This window comes from Pleurodeles waltl, chromosome 3_1 (genome assembly GCF_031143425.1).
Source record: "Pleurodeles waltl isolate 20211129_DDA chromosome 3_1, aPleWal1.hap1.20221129, whole genome shotgun sequence".
Classification (NCBI taxonomy): domain Eukaryota; kingdom Metazoa; phylum Chordata; class Amphibia; order Caudata; family Salamandridae; genus Pleurodeles; species Pleurodeles waltl.
The window spans coordinates 836,839,370-836,859,184 of NC_090440.1; the positions used below are offsets into that span (position 1 = coordinate 836,839,370).

General features: G+C 38.8%; 1 protein-coding gene across 1 annotated transcript in view; it reads left to right on the forward strand.

Annotated features, from left to right (window-relative positions):
- The window catches only part of KCNC1 (potassium voltage-gated channel subfamily C member 1), a 372,893-nt gene extending 355,757 nt beyond the window's left edge, over positions 1-17,136 (forward strand). Inside the window, exons 3-4 of the mRNA XM_069223748.1 lie at positions 12,461-12,649; positions 15,791-17,136. Of these exons, the coding sequence (XP_069079849.1) occupies positions 12,461-12,649; positions 15,791-15,855 (254 nt within the window). The 3' untranslated portion in view covers positions 15,856-17,136. The remainder of the gene's footprint in view (positions 1-12,460; positions 12,650-15,790) is intronic.
- The last annotated feature ends 2,679 nt before the right edge of the window (positions 17,137-19,815 follow it).

A 19,815-nucleotide genomic window follows, 5' to 3' on the forward strand; every position in this document is an offset into this window, starting at 1 on the left:
TCCAAAATAAAGTACCTGAACCCTTTGATCACTTACAAACCGATTGGGGAATACCTGCTGGCCACTTTCTGGCATCTTAACTGACCTATGGTAGATCACTGATTTGGAACCCGACCCTCATCCATTAGTGCACACACTCAATATCATAGGCAGTGGTAGGCACCTGATCACCTGGTTCACTTTGGCATTAACACACACGATCCCTGACCCATTGCTACCGACTCACAGAAGTTGGGAACAAGATGTAGGCAGAGAAATCCCGGATAAAGAATGGGATAGAGCGTTAATATACCACGAAAAGGTATTGAGGAATGTGAAATTCCAATACATTCAATATATAATACTGCATAGGGAACACCTCTCACCAAATGCTCTACACAAAATGTTTGGGTCCCTTCAGAATGCCCCCACTGCTGAAGTCCTGCCACTAACATGATACGTATGTTCTGATCCTGCCAAGAGTCGGAAAGTTTCTGGCTAGAAATTACAGAGACCCTCGCAGAATTAACAGAGTGCACTGACATATACAATGCTAAATATGTCCTACTGGACCTCTTTAAACACTCCAAACACGTGAATGTAACCAACTGCTTTATTGACTTTGCTTAAATTATTGGCAAACAAGCCATAACCATGAACTGGAAATCACACAGATTCCGGACCATACATCATTGGTGCGTGGCCCTGTTGAAGTGGGACAAAGCTGGGACAGTGGCACCTCAGCGAGAAGGGGCTAGAGGTCTGCGTAGAGTCCATGTTGCGAGCGGGTGGGAGATGTACATGCAGGAATTCTAAACGTACCAAGAACAAAAACCTCCCTTGCAACATGTCCAGCATAATATTCACTCAAGACAGTCAAGTATTACCTTCTAAGAACCGTTAAATAGTCCTCGGTTCAAAGGTTGCCTGGCAATAACTACTTATATCCCATAAGCTACGAAACTTGGTGAGGGCAGAATCTGTAGTATAAGAATACATTTAGTCATGACAACTGATGCTTCAACTCAGTGTTGCTAACTAGTACTATATACTTATTGGCTACTTTACTCATATGTGCTTACCCCTTTTTGTTTTCTTGAACTTTCTTCTTCCTTTCTTTCTTTCAACTTCCAAGTTTAACTCTTAATGTTAATTAACATGGAACCAATAACTCCTGCCTCCCGCTAAATACACCTTGATGCGTATGATGCACAAGCACCATGTCACATCTCGGTATAACATGCATAACTGTATTATATGATTGACTGTATGTATATGTCAGAAAATCAATAACATTGGTTAAAAAAAACTTTCAAGGAAGCATTGCTACTGATGTGGGTACTAGCTTGAATCCACTTATCAACAACACATGATAAATTGTATATTTTTCGTTAAAACAAATCATACTGGGTGACATTAATCTCAGAGATTTGTGCACAGGGGAGAATGAAGGTGTCAACTGGCTGTGCACTGCTACAGTACGGAGTGACATTCAATTCCAACTCTTCACATTTTTAATTGTATGCGACTTTGTATGCAACAAGTGAAAAATGAATAGAAGCACAAATGATCAATTGTTGTGTTTCTTTGGCTTGTGTACCTCATAAAATGATAAGGAAGGTGTGAGAGCTGTCCAGAGACAGGACAGTATATAACATATAAAAACAGTGGGCTGTAAAACAGGGTGGTGAATCTTACTTTTTACTTCTTTCTTTGAAATAGTTGTCACTTTTGTGATTTCCAGGTTTGCCGCCTACCACGGCTGCCAAATTGTGTTTCTACCTCATGCCTCTTTCTTCTACAACCATACATTTCCTGTATATGTATCTCCCTCTTGGAGGTCCATTTTCATGCCAACTTTTTCCATGTGTCACTTTTTCCCTATCTTTGTCTTCCTCCTTCTTTCTCCTTTCCTTCCCTTTCTGTCTCCTGCTGTGTGTCTGCTGTTGATAAAATGGTCTCGGTCCCAAACATAGTATCACTGACCACCACTGCAACCTCTGGCACAAAGTGTAAAGTGGTAAATGCATTACAAAATTGCACTATTACATCCCTCCAGCCACTATATCAGTGTAATGGTCATTATAAAAATATGTCTCTTTGTAAATATCATGACCAGTTGAACCGGTAATTCACCAAAATAGTCTTTAAGTCATTTCTAAATAGAAAATTATATTTTTCAAGTACCTTACAACCTTAACTTGAAGCTTTTGCCCTTGGTTATGTCATAAAACTAAATTATGTGGGCAGTTCACAAAAGACTCAGCTCTAAATACGGGAATTTATATTTACTACGATATGAGTAAATGTCAACACACCGGCCCTGAGACTTCTTACATACCCTTATGTCCTCTATCCTATTTCTTTCCCCCATTTCCCACAAGTCCGTGAAACAGGTAATATTCCACCTTCGAAAGGGTTGAACTTGCAATTTCATTGAATTGGTGGGATGTTACTGTAGACTAGTGGTATTTACAGGTGCAGAGTTTGCAGCTTCCCAGTAGTGTTCACCTCCTAAACTGGGGCCTTAGTGGCTGCACCAAATTACTGCAAAAGATCGTAAAATGCTCCTTTTTTAAGTGCATGGTGAACGCTGTTTTTCCTGGCATTGCAAAAAAATCTCGTACTAGTTCAGCCCACACATCTCCCACGCAAGGAGATTTCACACAAAGACATTTTCTCTACAACAGTGTAATTTTAATTGCAAGTAAACCCTTTGGAAGGGCAAATTCGCTTTTTTGTGAATGAGTGACCTGAATTTACTCGTATAAAGTATGGCATTTGCACACCTGACTCTGACTTAATAATTTATCTATATGTGTATGGCTTTAAATGTTTATTTTTGTGTTGTTCAAATCGCTCTTATGTTGTGTTGTTCAAATCGCTCAACTTCACTGCTCATACCTCTTCATAGTGGACATCACTAGTTACATTATTGAGAGGAAAAGGGAAAGCCAAGAAAAAGAGAGCCTGTACTCTCCTACCCATGACTGTCCAACTTATCCCATTTTTCTTTTGCTGTCCTGCTGTCTCCCCCTTTCTGTTAACCCATTATCACATTAACTTTCCATTCCCCATCAAACCCTCATTCAACCTTTCACTCAACATATCTTTCGTTCACACTGTACTACCCTTCCCTACTTTCTTGGTAATGCAAACGGGGGTGGAGTTTAATTACAGGAATGCATGTGTTAAGCAGGGCCAGCGTTATAAACAGTGTTTAGGTATCCATGTATAGTATAAAAATAGCTTTGTTTGTTGCCTAAAAAGCATGTGGTTGAATCCTCATGTTGTGGAAGCGCGTTCAGTGCGTGCTATGAGCACGAGTGCGAGAATGACAGAGAAGGGAAGAATGTTGGGGAGATCTAGAATGGTCGGGAGTTGGTGGAGAGCGACGGTTGAGACTGGGAGTGGACGTGGAAGAATGAGGACGTGGTTGGAGTAGGACCTTTCACTTGACAAACTTCTAAATAAACCTTCTCCAATGTAAACACTCTCGAATGGTTTAAAGACTACGTTTGTACTTCCGCCGGTGCTTTCACACCAGCGTTATAAACAGTGTTTAGGTATCCATGTATAGTATAAAAATAGCTTTGTTTGTTGCCTAAAAAGCATGTGGTTGATTTTAATTAACGTGCACAGGTCTTCTGAATATAGCACAGAGACATAAAAGGGAACACACTATGGCAAACAGCTGGTGTGCAAAACAAAAATATCATATTGACGAATTCCCATGGCACCACTTAAGTAAATGACCCTTGTTGATTTTGTTTGCAAACTAATCGTTATTGAGGTAAAGTGACAGCATTTTGTTTTGGATAATAATATACTTTTTCAATGGAAATCAATACGTTTTGATTTTCTAAGTATTTTTGGATCTTTTGGGATATGCTTTGGATGCCTTTTGAATGTTATGCTATTTTGTCAGCGATTCAGTAGATTTTTTTCCATCGGCTCATAATGACCTGAAGTCAGTCCCAGTCAGTGGTTTCAGAATGTAAGCCTGATTATGCCTATGCATATGTGAAAATGATCGAAATACAGCACATATTGCTGACCAGCGTATTTATTTCACCTGTAAATCTACAAAAATGGCAAATATACCTTAGGGAAAAAGCATTTTTTTAAACTACATCAAGGTTAGCAGAGTGGCATCTCTTACACATGGTAGAGTCGTAACTACCTGTTTTCGTTATGCTTTGAAATAATGGACCTTAGATCTTTAAAAAGCATTTACTGATCTTGGCTGATAATACTCACAAAAAGTGGATTGCCAAAATTAACTATTTTACTCAACTGTAGGATTATTACAGATGCAGCGCATTTGTCTCGTTTGCCCTGGCTGCACCTTTCTAAAGGTGCGCTCTGCGCAAGCAAGGATAGTGCGCTGTATTACAATAAAAGCGTTGCCACCTCGGGAGCTGTGAACTCGGGCTACATTCGGGGCAGTGCTTTCAAGTGATATACAGAGCAGCTTTAAAGCCGCTGCTCCCCGTTTTCCTGTGCTGACAGCAACCCGCCTGCGTTTTTCAGAGGGATGAGGGATCCCCTTGCAGGCGTCTGCAGTGAGTGACTGTACCTGTCTGCAAGAGGATGTCTAGGGTCGTAGGACCCCCTTCACCCCATCCAGAGGTCTGCCACCAGAGGGCACACTGACAGTGCACCACTTTTTTGTAGTGCACTGTCAGTGCTCCTGGTAGCTTCTTTGCTTTTGCGCCTGTGTCTATCATATTGCATGGGAGCAGAGGCAAAGAGATTTCCTCATTTGCATGGGGCCACCCCCCATGCAAATCATGGAATGCCCTCTGATGATAGCGCTAGCACTATATGTGTGCCATCGCTATCTGTATTACGCATTACAGAAGGGGCCGCACAATAGTCTGAGGCCCCTTCTGTAATACCAAAGTGCCCTGGGGGCACTCAAAGTGGGAGCAAACATCCAATGCGGCCCCAGGGCACTTTGTGTAATGCATCCCTAGTCACAGAAAGGAAATGTGAGAGTTTACCTTATAAGGCAAAGAGGGCCTGAAGGGCCTCTGGTGGCAGTCTTGCACACTTTGTTGATTTTGATCTCTCCTTTAACCTATTAGGCATATAGTAGCAGTTAAAAGCTTCACGCAGACTTCCATATTTCTTAAATGTTCTACATTATATTAATATCACACTTTATTCCATTATGTTTCTCCTTCTGCCATGTGAAGTACTGACATCTTGAAACTAGGAACTCATTCTTCTGCTGTGTAGTTAGTTGAGAAACGATTCTAAGAGGAGTTCTCCACTGGTCAGGGCCATCAGGGCCAGGGCTACAAAAAAAACTCATGACTAACCTCGGAACTATCACTAACATCAATGCCTGCGACCCACCAATGTATGTTGTGGGATTCAACTTAGATAAGTAAAAGTCCTTTGACCGTGTAAAATGTATAGGTCGGATTTAAGTAAATTCAGTATATAACAGCGGGCAGCACAGTGAATGTGTATACTGAAAAACAAATGCAGGATTACTGTAACAGCTGTAGAGCTAAAGTCAATATAACCTCACTTGTATTTTGGAGTAATAAACCACACTGACAGCATTTTGTTCAAGTTTAGCTAGAAAGAAAAATACAGAAGATATTGAGAAGTTTGAAATTCAGCATGCAGTGACAAAGCGAATAAAAAATGCAAGAAGAATTAGTATGTTAAAAGACATTCAAATAGTTTAATATACAATATCCAGCTGATTCTTGGATGTAGTTTACAATCAAAATTGTATGGTATTAATAAAAAAATGCAGGACAGATGCTGGAACAGGCATGTATTAGCAAAAATGGAAGTGTGAAACATATGACATGGAAGTTAAAGGTGGGAGTTCTTCAGTGAAATGTTGACAGACACCCTTACAATGACTGATTTTAGGACCCTGCAATAAGGAGCTGTGCATTGCATATAGCTGATCATGAAACATGTTAGTTTTAACAGTGCATTACAGATAATGTAAATTGCCTTTCTTTACCTAATATTATATTCCAATGCAACCCACTCTCAAAACACATCATACTCACAAGTCCAAAAATTATTGTGATTGGTTAACATCATGCTCCAGGGAAAACATATTTTCTACAACATATTTCAAGGGGTCTACCACCATCAGTTGATTTACATTTCAAAACATTGAAATAGTATTTTTAGTGACCACTGTCCTATGTCGGTCCTACGTTTGCATATCAAGGGGCAAATCTGTATAGTAGGGTCACTATTTGCAATGCACCACTGAGGAGTACCCAAGTGTAAACGTTGAGGGAATGACATACTGAGTGAGATTAGGTAACATTGAATTAGTTCACTGTAATTTTGAACCGAGATTTCCACTGACAAAACTAGTACAACAAGCAAGCGAGCACTGACTGACAGGTGCAGGAACATCATTTTCAAATGATGCCTCTGTACAACTATCGTTTTTATATTGGTTGAAAGCAGATAATGTTGGTGCAAACTTTATTCCATGGAGGAAAACCTAACATAATATTGCTTCAGGTGTACTAATCCTCCACAAATTAATAGTAAAAGTAAGCATCTCTTATGAACCTAGTCACTATTGTCATTAAAAAAGCAGGATATATTCATTAATTTTGATATGTGAATGCAGAAGGTAGAAAATGCATTTTTAATAGGAAAGTCATGTTTGTGTACATAGATATACTTGTAGTTTTGAGGCACACACATGCTTGAATGTAACTGAATACTGTACAGCACAAAGAGGAAGTAATTAAGGGCCAGATGTGTCAAACATTTTTGCGATCGCAAACGGCCAAATAGGCTGTTTGCGATTGCAAAAATGCATTTTGGGATGTATCAAGTCCAATTTGCGATTCGGTAACAAATTGGATTTGCGACTACATACCTATTCATTAGTAGGAAGGGGTGTGTCAAGGGCGTCCCTTCCTAATACCGAATCGCAGAGGTATGTATGATTGTTTTGTGACCGTGAATGTGGTCACAAAACATTCACAGTTAACACCAATTTCAAATTGGTGCTAACCCATTCGCAAAGGGGAGGGATTCCCAAAGGTGGAATGCATGCAAAAACATTTTTTAAGAGCAGACAGTGGTCCCATGGACCACTGCTTACTCTTAAAAAAATTTAAATAATGTAATGAAAATAATGTAGTGGAATGAATTTGTGAGCCCTTGCGAATCGCTACATGAAACAGACATGTCAGATGGGCTCCGATTTGTATATTTACAGAAATCCCATTCAAAGATGGCAGCCAAGGCTGCATGTGCATTCATGGAGGCCATTGCTTAATGACTTTTCTTGAAGTATAAGAATAAGAATGGCTAGAGTGGATATATGGGCATTTGTAACAGACATCTAGGAAAAAGAAATCACTGGTAAATCCAATAGCTTTTACAGGCATAAACTATTGTCTTTGAAAACGCTTGTTTCTCCTGCAGCTCATTATTATACATGTCCTTTAGCTTCAAGTAAAGTTAGAACTCCTTATGGCATTTCAATGCTGGGAGCCAGATTACTAAAACAGTTTTTCCAGATAAAATCCTGAAAAAGTTTGGTAATTCCTTAGGTGCATGCACAAATATAAAACCGTATATCTGCCACTGAGAAAACCAGAGCAAATACACTTGGTAACTTTTTTACTATTTTCTTCACAAAGAAATATTTTTCCCGGACGAAACCTCTTTCCCTACCATCCCCACACATTCGGGGGTGTTGCCTGCTACTTCTAACCATGAAAAGGGCTTTACTCCCGCCCTTCACAGGAGAAATAAAATGTTGATGGTGGAAAGGGATCGGAAATTACCTGAGAATATGGACCAAGTGTTTTGGTGTTTGTTCATAAAGTTTCAGGTCATTTGTTCCCTAAAACTCCAAATCGCCACCCACAGGAGGTGTTTTACTCATATAGAAGTGTATGTTTGACAGACAGCCTCATGTACAAAATCCTTTAACGGTCACAAACCCTGCAATTCAAAAAATCATGGGGTTTGAAACCACAATAGTGCTTTGAAAAATGTGCGAAAGTACTTTTAAGACTCAGAAAATATTTGTAAACTTGTAAAAGGGCTTTTGTAACTATTTTGGAATTGAGGAAGCGTAAAAGAGGTGTCCCTCCCTTATTTGTGAATCGTAAAGGCATGTATAAATTCATAGTGAATGCAATTGTGGTTGCAAACCATTGATAAGTTACAGGACCCAAAACTGCTGCTTTGCAAAATACACCCTGTCCATGTGAGTAATCTTCCCATCTAGAATCATGGGGGTGACCTGGTGGGAAGTAGGCAACAGTTCTTAACACTGCTTTTAAAAAAAGTTTCCTTTGAAGGCCTCTATCCCTGCATTTGCATTCGAGCACGTGAGGTCACCGAGTGCAACCTTCCTTTTTAATATTCATTAGACAAGTCATTTTGTTACTATCTACAAGAAGACAATTTGTGATGAAACCTATTAGTATAAAGGTCACTTTGAACCGACCAATCATTTGCAAATCAGTCCCATTTGAAAACACTTCGTACATCAGGCCCTTAATCCTTTCACAAATGTGAAGCTGGATGAATCCCTAAAGGATTTTACACTAGTAAAAATGACAATTTGCACCTGCAGAGGTACAGGCACAAAAATAGGTTTGTGGGGGAGGTAATGGATGCTGAGAAGTGATTCAGCAATTTACACTTCCCAATTTACAGTGCTGTATTAACACTGTTGCTTTGTTATTACTATCATGGGTATCTTAGTTTCCTAGTATAGAGAATTCCCTTTTATGTTTTTTATGAACCATAACATGTTTGGAGAGTGTTCAGAGCGCAGCTGGTTTACAATTAGAATCCTACTGAGAACTGTGTGGTGCTAAGCATTAGTAGTGTGTGTAAAGTGACAAAGTGTGGTATATTTACCATTGTATTTACGTACATAGAGAAACCTACCGTAAACATGAGCCATCAGCAAATATTGCCTTGAAAAAGCCTTCCTCAATAAAGCCTTGGCGCAAGAAAAAAGTGCCTTTGTGCACCTTTTCAAAAGCGGGCAGGGATGAACAAACATACAATTGCAATCACACATCTTTGCGTAACCCTATATAACCAAGATCTTAATATTTGCATTCCCTCTAACTTTCAAGGTAACACCACACAGCTATGGCATATTTTGATAAATGCCTTATTTTTGCAGGACAAGACTGTTTTTGGTCCTTGAAAGCAAACACACTAACAAGTAAACGTTTGCACCAGAACAGAAGGAGGATCATATCATTCTGCACTATTCTGATGTACATTTAATGAGAAATAGAGTGAGCAATTTAGAAATGTGCACCGCAGCAATGGGAAAAGTAAGTTTGCATTATTTGTGCAGGTTAGGACAAACACATCTCGTCCACCGTTGCAAATGAGAAAGTTGGGATCACGTTTCAGGTAACATTGATTTGCTCTACATGTGTCCTCTAAAGTTCAGACCAGAGGTCGGGCATTTGGAGCTCAAGTCTCCCAGTTTTAGAATTTCATCTGTCTTCATCTCAGAGCAGCCATCTCGAATTCAGGAGATCACTTGACAAGCTGTTGATCCTGAGTTAGCTTCTGCTTTCATTACCAATATGCCAGTTGGCAACAAGCATCATGAAACCTCTTAGTGTACAAGTGCTTACTAATTAAAATAAATAAAAAAAAGGGGATAATTGTGTAAACAAATGCATATTGCGATAGGTTCATCTTGTTCAGATCAGCATTTCTATTAAGTTTTGTGGGAAAAGGGGATTTCAGCATTGGTTCGTGGTGGACTAATCAACGTCAGATATACAGAATGTGCATAAGGTTTCACAAAATTAGTGCAAATGGGACCTATTTTCATAGTGAGTGGTTATCCCAAAACCTACCATGGATCAACACTGGACACCGATGATGTCAATTAATGTGCTATGAGAAGGTAGAAGGTGATAGGAGTTTTTCAGATGTTGTAATAATTGATGAGAGGCGAAAAGTAGCTTTTATTTATGTAAGAAATTATAGAGTTAATTGCTGCCTGGAACCTTCATGGCCCCCTAAACACAAATCATGATACCATTCTAAATCCTACTGGTGAGATGCCCAGCAGTGCTTAATTTGTGCTGAAGGTCCCAGGTGGTGGGCATTGGCACCCATTTTATAGGACCTGTTTTTATATTTTATTGTAAGAGTTTGATCCAGAGAGAGAGAAAGCCAGAAAAGTGAGATAGCGTGACGAAGAGAAAGACAGGATAACAGTGAGAAAAGGAGAAGGCAGGCATGAAAACAAACCTACAATAGTGAAATAAATAAACTGTAAGTGTAGGTTGGTGTAAGAAAGAGGCATTAGAAGAAATCAAGAAGAGGCAGCCATAGCATTTGGAACACCTGGCATTTCACAGCATTTGTAGTGGGCACCTAAAAAAAAATTATGGCATGCACACTTTTTTTCTCAAGCTAAGGAATGGTGACCACACTCCTGAAACCCCACTTTACAATTTCCAGTAAGTGGCTAAGCAATTGGCCAGACAAAAATTGAAAAGCTACAGGCCCGGTGCAAGAGGAAACTTGGGGCCTCATTTATAAGCCCCTTACGCTGCCACTGCATTATTTTTCTTTGACGCAGCAGCGGCGCTAGCAGTGCATTACACTGCTCCATATTTACAAACTGATATGTTGGGCCCAATGCATCAGTTTGTAAAGCCTTGCATCACATTATACCCGTGCCAGATGTAATGTATGCAGGGTATGAGTAGCCACAGAAAAGGCCACATAGAACTGATGCAATAAAATTTACAACTTCACTGGATCAAAATTGTACTGCCTGCTCAGAATAGGTGTAAAAGTGATGCAGGGCTTTTTCCAAAGGGACTCTCCTCACCTTGCTGGAGTTGGATCAGTTTAACAACACAAATCCATGTGTCAGATGCATCAGAATTTCTGACGCATTTGTGAAAACGTGCGCCATGGAAGCTCTGTATTGTAAATACAGTGCATCCATGGCACGTTAGGACATGTGCAGCAGGCGCAAGAAATCTGACACATCAATGACGATTCGTCAGTTTCTTGTAAATGAGGCCCACGAGGTGAACTCCCTCTCTGTGTCTCAGTCTAGTTAAGTAGGATGTGTAACATTCAGTGCTCTCAGCTGGCGCCATAATTAAATGGCAGAGTGCACCCAGTGTCACCCTTGATGTGTTTCTTGCAAAGAGATTAAAACTTGCATTTACAGTTCAATAAAGCACAACGTTTAGTTTAATTAACTAAAGACATCTGAGACAACTGAGTGATTGTAACCCATATCATGAAGAGATATCACTGTGAAACCATACCCCATGTATTAATAGGATCTAAATTGGTTTCCTACATTGATTTTTTTTCCAAGAAAATTATTGAGCAGCGTACACAGTCTTTACAAATTACCGCGGTTATTTAAACAGCTTGGTTCTTTTTATACATATGTAGCCTATTAGCTCCAGGACACTGGCTAACTTTGCAGTTCACATTTCTGTTGATCAGGAGCATCACAAACATGAGGCGCCTAAATCAAACATTACACTGTGAGAATGGATTACAGAAATCAGAGTGTATTGGAATAGGGTGGAGGTAGTACCCGTTAACCTACGGTCACCTAGTTTTTTTTAAAACATATTTACATGTGTATGTGGCACTAATTTAGCACACTGAGGCTCATGGAAATAAAGTGGTTTTGGCAAAATCACGCTCATTTTGGTCAGAGCAAGGTCTCCAAACAGTCGTTATGGGTCGGCAATATAAGATACTAGAGTAAAACTATAATGTTTTTGATTAAGCCACAAGGGGTATGCGCTATTCACCATGATGTCAGTCAGTGGGAAAATGGCATGTCATGATAGCTCAGATTGATCCAGTTTGTATTTCTATATTACTGTATATTAGTATGTTTGCTTTCATCACTCCAAAACACATTACATTCTGCAATTAAAACACACAAAACAAAAATCAATACAAATAAGTGAAAGACCAGATAATGTGTATCAAGTAATATCACTTTTGCTTTTCCCACTCTTTAATGCTATTGACATAATTTTACTTTTTTCAAAGATGTCGGCTTATGTTTTTTTATATGAAAGAGGTCTCAAATTATCTTTTTATGCCCCCATCTTTTTTGTACGCATGGGCCTTTTAATTTCAGTCTTCAGTTTTCAAAGTTTATCATATAACCCAAATCATATTTTTTCGAATTCATTTATGAAGATCTTTCCCCTTTGTTACAGAGAAAACGAATGTTGCTTCTCTTTTCAAATAAAAATACCCTAATTAGGATTCCTTTAGAGGAAGCAGTAATATAATGTAGCAAAATGTCAAATTATTTTATATATGTCTATGTTCTTAACCTCACAAATAGTCATTTGGAAAAAATGTGCTTTTTTTTGTTAACACATTATCTTGTAAAGACAATTAACCCAATGCAGACACCGACCTGCAGTAAACAATATTTTTCAACGGCCTTTTGCTTATATGTTTGAAGCTTGGAAACTGAATGGCGAGATGGCTAAAGCGGCGCTGGCAAATGAAGACTGCCCCCACATAGACCAGGCACTATCGCCTGACGAGGCCCTCTCCTATACCCACTCTAGCATTCGGAAGAGAGATGGACCATGCTTCCTCCTATCACCCAGGGAGTACCCATGCCCACCTGAAGGAGGAATAAGAAAGGGTATGTAGTCCAGGTCATATAACCACATAGTTAGTGATCTGTTGCCATGTTTAGAGAATACAAGCTTCTCAAAATAGAATCTTAGGTTTGGATTGTTGTATATCAGTATCTATATATCTAAATCACTATGTAGATGAGTACAAACTGTGTTTTCAATGTATTTCTATAGAAACAAATAAATGAAAAAAACAAATAATCTTAGAATTTTCATCAGTTGTATGAAGCTGCCTATCAATTCCCTTGCAGGCCTTTCTGGTGAGATTCAGCAAAGTGTATTTAAGAATGCCTCAAATATTTCAGGCACAAGGTTGTCTAGGAATTATTTTCACTAATATGTAGAGTTACATTTTTCAATTTTGGTATCAATATTGTGAGGTATTATTCAAGGGTTCTTTACGGTTCAGACCACTGTACCAACTATATTAGATTTGTTGTTGTCTAATCTTCTACTTCTTAAACTGTCTTTCTTATGTTGAGCTCAATGCACTTAACAGGGATTCAAATAGGTATGGTAATCTAAGTTTTCCATACATACACCAATGCTTAATTCATCAATCTCATATTTCCATTCTAGATTCATTTGACTGCTGACTGTTAAAAATCTGCCACACATTCACATTTTTATAACTTTGAATATGCTGACAATTTGAAGTGGATTTATGTTTTCATTCAATCACTTTTTCCAGCCTACAAAGTGATTATTTGCGTTTCCCCAAGTAGATACTGTCCTGCCTATATACATTAATTACTGACACACTTGTAAATATGAATATATATTCCCACAGTAAACTATGCCAATGTACATAAACTTTACAGTCATTTTTCATCAAATGAAAAACATACATCAACCACAGTAAATAAGTTCCACATTTTAGAAAATGTACAATATATACATAGTCTAAGCAGGTATGTTCAAATATAGAAGCCTTGCATAGATCTACTATGTTTACAGTGTTCATGTGGCAGTTTTAATGGGCAACAATCTCTACCTGGCCAAATAGTAATTTTAGTATATGCAACTAAAATCTTGGGCCACAAGACCTAGTATACATTGTGTATCTGCTATGATATTTTCCTGCTGCAAGTCGTTGGAATTTTCTGTATTGCATAAATACAGAACATGCTTATTTAGCCAAAGTGTGCTTTTGATTGCCTAGTACGCTGTGTGTTTCCTCGAAAAGGTGCATCTTTTGGTAGGAAGGATGCACCTTTCACACTCTGCACTGCTCAAGAAGGCATGAGCAATGTGGTGAGAAAGAAGAATCACTTTGGCTAAATTTGAATGTCAGCATATGGTAGGCTCATAAGGACCATGTTTTCAAGAATCATGAATGTTCATTGAACCCAACTCCATTGCGTGAGACTATCTGTCATCTTGCCCTACTGTGCTTGTGTGCATGGAATGAACAAATATCTGCATGCTTCAGTGTTTTAAGTTATGTTGGTGTGAACAAAGGCTAGTATCACTATGACAACAGGAGACAAGCTAACCCTTCAAGCTAAGCCATGCTCAGTGTGTCCCATCTCCATGTTAAAGATTGGAAAAGCAAATCAGTTAACTTAAAAACCATTTTCACATCATTACTTGCCAATTCACAATGCAACCAAAGCCATACGTTGAAGAGAATTGTTATAATATTTGATGATTCAACTCACTTCCACCCTTAACCAATTTACAAACCTTAATTGGGCTGCCTCCTTGGGAACTGACCAAAGAAAAAAAACACACTCCAAAAAGGGTTTCATTATGTACACTTTTTTTTTACTTGGTTTCACTACCATCATCTTATGGTTTCCAGGTGCTATAGAAAATAACTCTACCCGCCTATAAGTAGCTTATGTCTCTCAGGGAAAGAAATGTATAAGAACGAGGTCAACACAGCAGATTGACTAGCTGAGCCACCCCTTGCTTAACGGAGTGTCCAATCACTCTTAACTTGTGTTCATGCATGATTCTACCCTTCAGATTTTTTTTAATTTCCTTAATAATTTCTAAAAGACATATGAAACAAATATGCTGAGTCATAATCTGACGAGCTCAGCTGTCATTCTATGCATTGCCTGTGTTTCTGTGTTTGCTGTTTGATAATCTTACTCAAAGCATGTTGATGCATGGAACAGTTGTTTAGACTGGAGACTATGTTGACCAGTTGACCATGTTCATATGTCCTCGATGTTGTTCACACAGTGCTTTGCTTTTTAACTTTCAAAGGAAGGTTGTCAAATGTCAAGGAGCCTTACCAACATAGCTGTCAAAAGTGGAACTGTGGTAGGACTGTCTGAAGGTTTGGCATGCTACAGCTCTTCTACAAGACATTGTTGGTCTCTCATCCAATTCACTGTGTAGCATGGTTCAGAAGCAAAAACTGATTACTAAGTTCTATACAAGGGTTGTCCAGTGCAAATCCAGGAGGCCGGCTCCTTGCTGGAAATCAAAATTAAACACTATTGGAATAAACTGCATATAGATTCAATGTACATGTCCCTTGTATTCTGACAATGTGGCCTGTATCCAGTCCATCTTGATTTGTGTTAGACAACCCTGCTTTATACCCAACTGGTCTCTTCTATGTTGCACTTATTCTGGAGGCCAAAGTCATATCCCACTGCAGTGTCTTGTGCTTGATGCATATTTTGTTTTTTTAACAAAAATACAGGAACATTACACAATAAAGTAGAGGGGCATTACCTATTGCTCGTAAACCCTGTTTGCTACTTATGATCTGGATGAAGGTGGAAGCGGTTCATTTGTTAGCAGTAATTTTTGTCTGAGTCCTTATCCTAGCATCCTGGTGGACCCACTGGTTCACATGAAATGAATCAACTGCCTATTGTGTAAACCCTAGAAATTGTCAATATTTGATGAATCCCTTTTCTCAGGATATTTTGAGCCATAGGAGCCCTGCAGGAGTTTGAGCAAACACTCACAGCAGGATTAGTATGTGCATGGGTGCCTGTAGGATAAGTTGAAAGCAATACAATATAAACTGATCACGAGTATGACTGACTGCTTTAATGATATATTTAAAGACGAATATGCCTGCCTCTGCATGCCTCTTCCTTGATTTTTTTTAAACTAATCCGAACTTGTTGAAAGAACATGGAAGAAGCTCAAGTATTCATTGTATTCTTTACATGCAGATCTTTGCAAAGAAAGCCCTGTCATTGCTAAGTATATGCAAACAGAGGCAGTCAGAGTGACTTAACAAGTTGAGATGCCGATGGAAAATGGAGGCCAACACACATCTGTCTGAAATTGAGCAGGCATAGAAGACCTCTTCGTCTGGAGATGCTCTTTCCAAGCCGGTTTATCGGACAACATCACATGATCAAGGAGTTGTACCTGAGATGGAGGCTTTCTCTACGGCCAAAGTCTAACAAACTGTAGAAGACATGTTGGTTGTGTTGCATGAATTTGCATGAAGTAAACAAACAAAACAAAAACTGAAAACATACACTTTTTTTAAAAGAAAAAAGGGTTATATATTTTCTTTCATAGTCCTTTACATGTATATACATTCTTGTAGCCAATTTCAAACATTATGCATCTGTACATTAATTTGCCATGGATTGCTACTTTTTGTGTGGAAGCTGCAAGATATTGGTTTAAAAAAGTGTGATCAGGAATTCATCGGTCATATTGACTAGGCCTTCATATGTGCTTACTTCTGTGGAATTCAAAATAACATTGAAACAAATGCAATTGTGTAAATTTTGAGGACTAGGTTCCCCTTGTCTGTTTCCATTGGCATGCTTGTGACACATGGAACCCTTCCTTGTACCTGATGGTTGTAAATGTTCTAGATCAAATTACTGCCTCTGGTTCTATTGTACTTTATTGATGTACATATCAGATGTGAAGATCATTCATAAGAGATAGTTCATATTAAAAAATCAGTATGACTTTAAAAAAAGTATTATTTTAAAGCTGGAACGTATTGTACAAATTTAGGAGAAAACTTGAATATAACCATATCTTGCAGATTAAGACACCAGATAAATGTGTACGCAATTTAGTACTCTAAGTAAAGCTGCATGCACAATGTTATGAAAAAAACAAACCTAGCATGAAATAAATTTTATATCATGAATTGATTGCCTGCTGCATATTGTATGACATTTATTTTCTGACATGGTCAGATTTCACAAAATGGTGGCTCACACATGCTAAATGCATGCCATGCATTGCTGCGCAACAGAAATCTAGAAGAATGACATCCATTTCGGTGAAGCTTCCAGAGAGCTTGTTTAGTGCATGGCGGACAGAAATAAAAATCGAGCAATTGATAAATAGCAACCTTGTGAACAAAATAACCAATCATTTGATATATAGCCACATTGTGAAACAAATTACTGTTTAGAGCCTGAACAGTCCTGAAAAGCAAATTAAAGGCGGGACAAAACTATTCAGGTATAGTATTCTTTCAATATCAATAATAAATGTGTAATCACATTTCATAAATAAACACATTTTAAATATTCATGCATTTGCTGTGTTTCTGATCATTTTATGTTTTCACTTTTTTCCTGATATTGATAAGTGGAAGAGATCTTATTATTTAGTAATGTGTGGCATTACCTAAATGTGTTTATACTTTATCAAATGGTAAGGTTGTCCTTAACAGGTCACCTCCTCTCCCTTCAAATAATTATGACTCTTCAGTGTACCCCTTTTGTGAGGCTAAGTTTCTCCACCAGACCACTTCCCTTCCTCTTGCCTTCAGCAATAGTCCTCAATTACGACTGCGGCTAGGGGTAAGAACTCACTGTCTTTCTGCAGAGAGCAGTTGGGATGAATGTATCACCCATTAGTGAGGACCCTCAGGGTGATAATGTCTAGGTGATACTTTTCATCTTCACCTTCCCCCTCTTTCTTTCTTGGTCTACTCTCAATCTTCAGCTACTCTACTGGTCTCTACTAGCTGCTCAACGCCTCTGCTTTATTCCACTGTCTCCTCTGCTTCTCTGCTCTTGGTTGCGTCTCTTTTGTTCCTCTCTTCCTCTGCTTGTCTTCCTGTTGTGTTTAGAATGTACATATTGGAACATGGGAGGCGGCAATGGGAGACAGCATTCCACGGCACAGCAGCTGGGGACTGATGCGGGAGCTGATGCTGACAAGTGTCGTTGTGCTGTCGTTTTATCTGGAGAATAAATCAACTTTGATACAACCCGGTCTATGCATTGTATATCATCGGAGAAAGAACCCAACACAGATTAGCAATGAGTGGGTCTCCAGACAGCACCAAAGAAATTATAAAGACTAAAGCAGCTTCATTTTGGTTGTCGTCAGGAAAAGGTACAAGAAGGCTCAATTCTGCGCATTCATTAAAAGCACACAGACGTGTCATTTTCTAGCACATATCTCTAAGCACAGCAGCCAGATAATTCAGTGCCAGGAGTTAGGGACACGCTTGCGCTAGAGACTGAAACTGGAAAGTGACATTGCCCATATAGCATACTTGAGTGATCAGCATTGGCGTGAGCGTAAAACAATTATTTCAGGTGTATTTAAAGATAATTAAGGAATTACGCCCTCAGTGAACAGCCATGCAAGCAAAGAAGACAGGTGTGCGCATGCAGGTGCAACAGGCCAGCAGCACAGATTCTTCGTCAGTTTGGCTTTCAGTCACGCACACACTGTTCTTGGGCTAGAGTTGTGTAAGGGAATGCACACAGCAGACACCATCGTGGTAATGTGTGTCAGTGATACGCACACTAATGAATAATTGAGTCTATAATAAATGTGTGACATTCAGTGATACGCACACTGCAATTACAGTTTGTACATCATAAATCAACTTACGTTTTTGGAGTTTTTCAATGACATGTATGCTACTATATAATTTTGAATATTCTTATTCTGTCAGTTCTGTCTGAAACTTACAGCAGGTAAAATGAATGTGTCTCCAGGTTATTGCAAAAATATTGCATCAGACGAGCCTGAGTGGTATCGTCCAATTACTGTAATTACATGCAGTAATTCACTTAGCACACAAATGTACACTCTATGGACGTGTTTTAGGTTTTATTGTGTCAAGTGGCATTGTATTTGGTGACACATCATACAAAACGCACATTGTCCTCCACATTTATTAGCAGAGGTCAGAGTACTAAAAACAAAATGGAAGCAATGGTACAAAGCTTTCAAAAGTTACCTAATCGCAATTGATGAAGCCAAATTTGAACCAGTAAAAAAGTTGGCATTTCTTTACAATTGTTTAGGATCCGAAGGTCAACGCATATTCGATCACATACCTGTGGCCATGAGAAATGCTGCCGAGGAGTGGAATGTGTATAGAAAAGCTGTCTCCAGATAGACAAAACCTTTTAAAGAGGATACAGGCATAATAGTGGAGAGACACAGATTTTTTACTAGAAGATAACTTCAACATGAATCCATTGACAATGTTTTGGCTGAGTTACAAATATTAATATCCATGTGCGAATTTGATGGATATCGTGATTCCTACTTAAGAGGTCAAATAGTAGTGAATTGCTTTGATAAGAAAAATCAAGCAGGATTGTTGTGCTGCAGGAATCCCAGATTAGCTGAAACATTCGAGATTGCAGGAGGAATAGAAAGATTTGTATTGGCATCAAAAGAACTGAGTAAAAGCAAGAATGATTCCGAAGCTGTAAATGCAGTGAAAGGCCAAAAACATTCACTTCAAATACTTCAGAAAACAAGAAACAAGGAGGTGGGATCACCTCTAACAACCCTCAGAGCAAGAAACAGTGTAACTGCTTTAGAGTTAATCCAACACACATGTAGCAAATGCAACAAATTGCCCGGCTATTAGAAAAATGTGTCTCAATTATAAAAAAAAACTGGACATTTTGCTCATGTGTCCAAGAACACCCAAAGGGTAGGTATGCTAGAGCAGAAAATAGAAGGTGGGGAAACCACAATATGCTCTATTCGAGCTGGCAGTAAAGTAGTTTTGTCAGTAAAGATGTTAGAAATGGATGAGAAGGACTGCAAAAATCCTGTGTGTACAATTTCAATTGGTGAAGTACAAGTTCAAGTCACTGTGGATTCAGGTTCACCCATTACTTTTGTAACAGACAAACTGTATTACAAATAGTGGGGTTCTACACAGTTGTTGCCACCGGATGTGTGCACTGTTGCTTTTAGGCCCATTTTCACTAAAGTATATGTGGCCAAC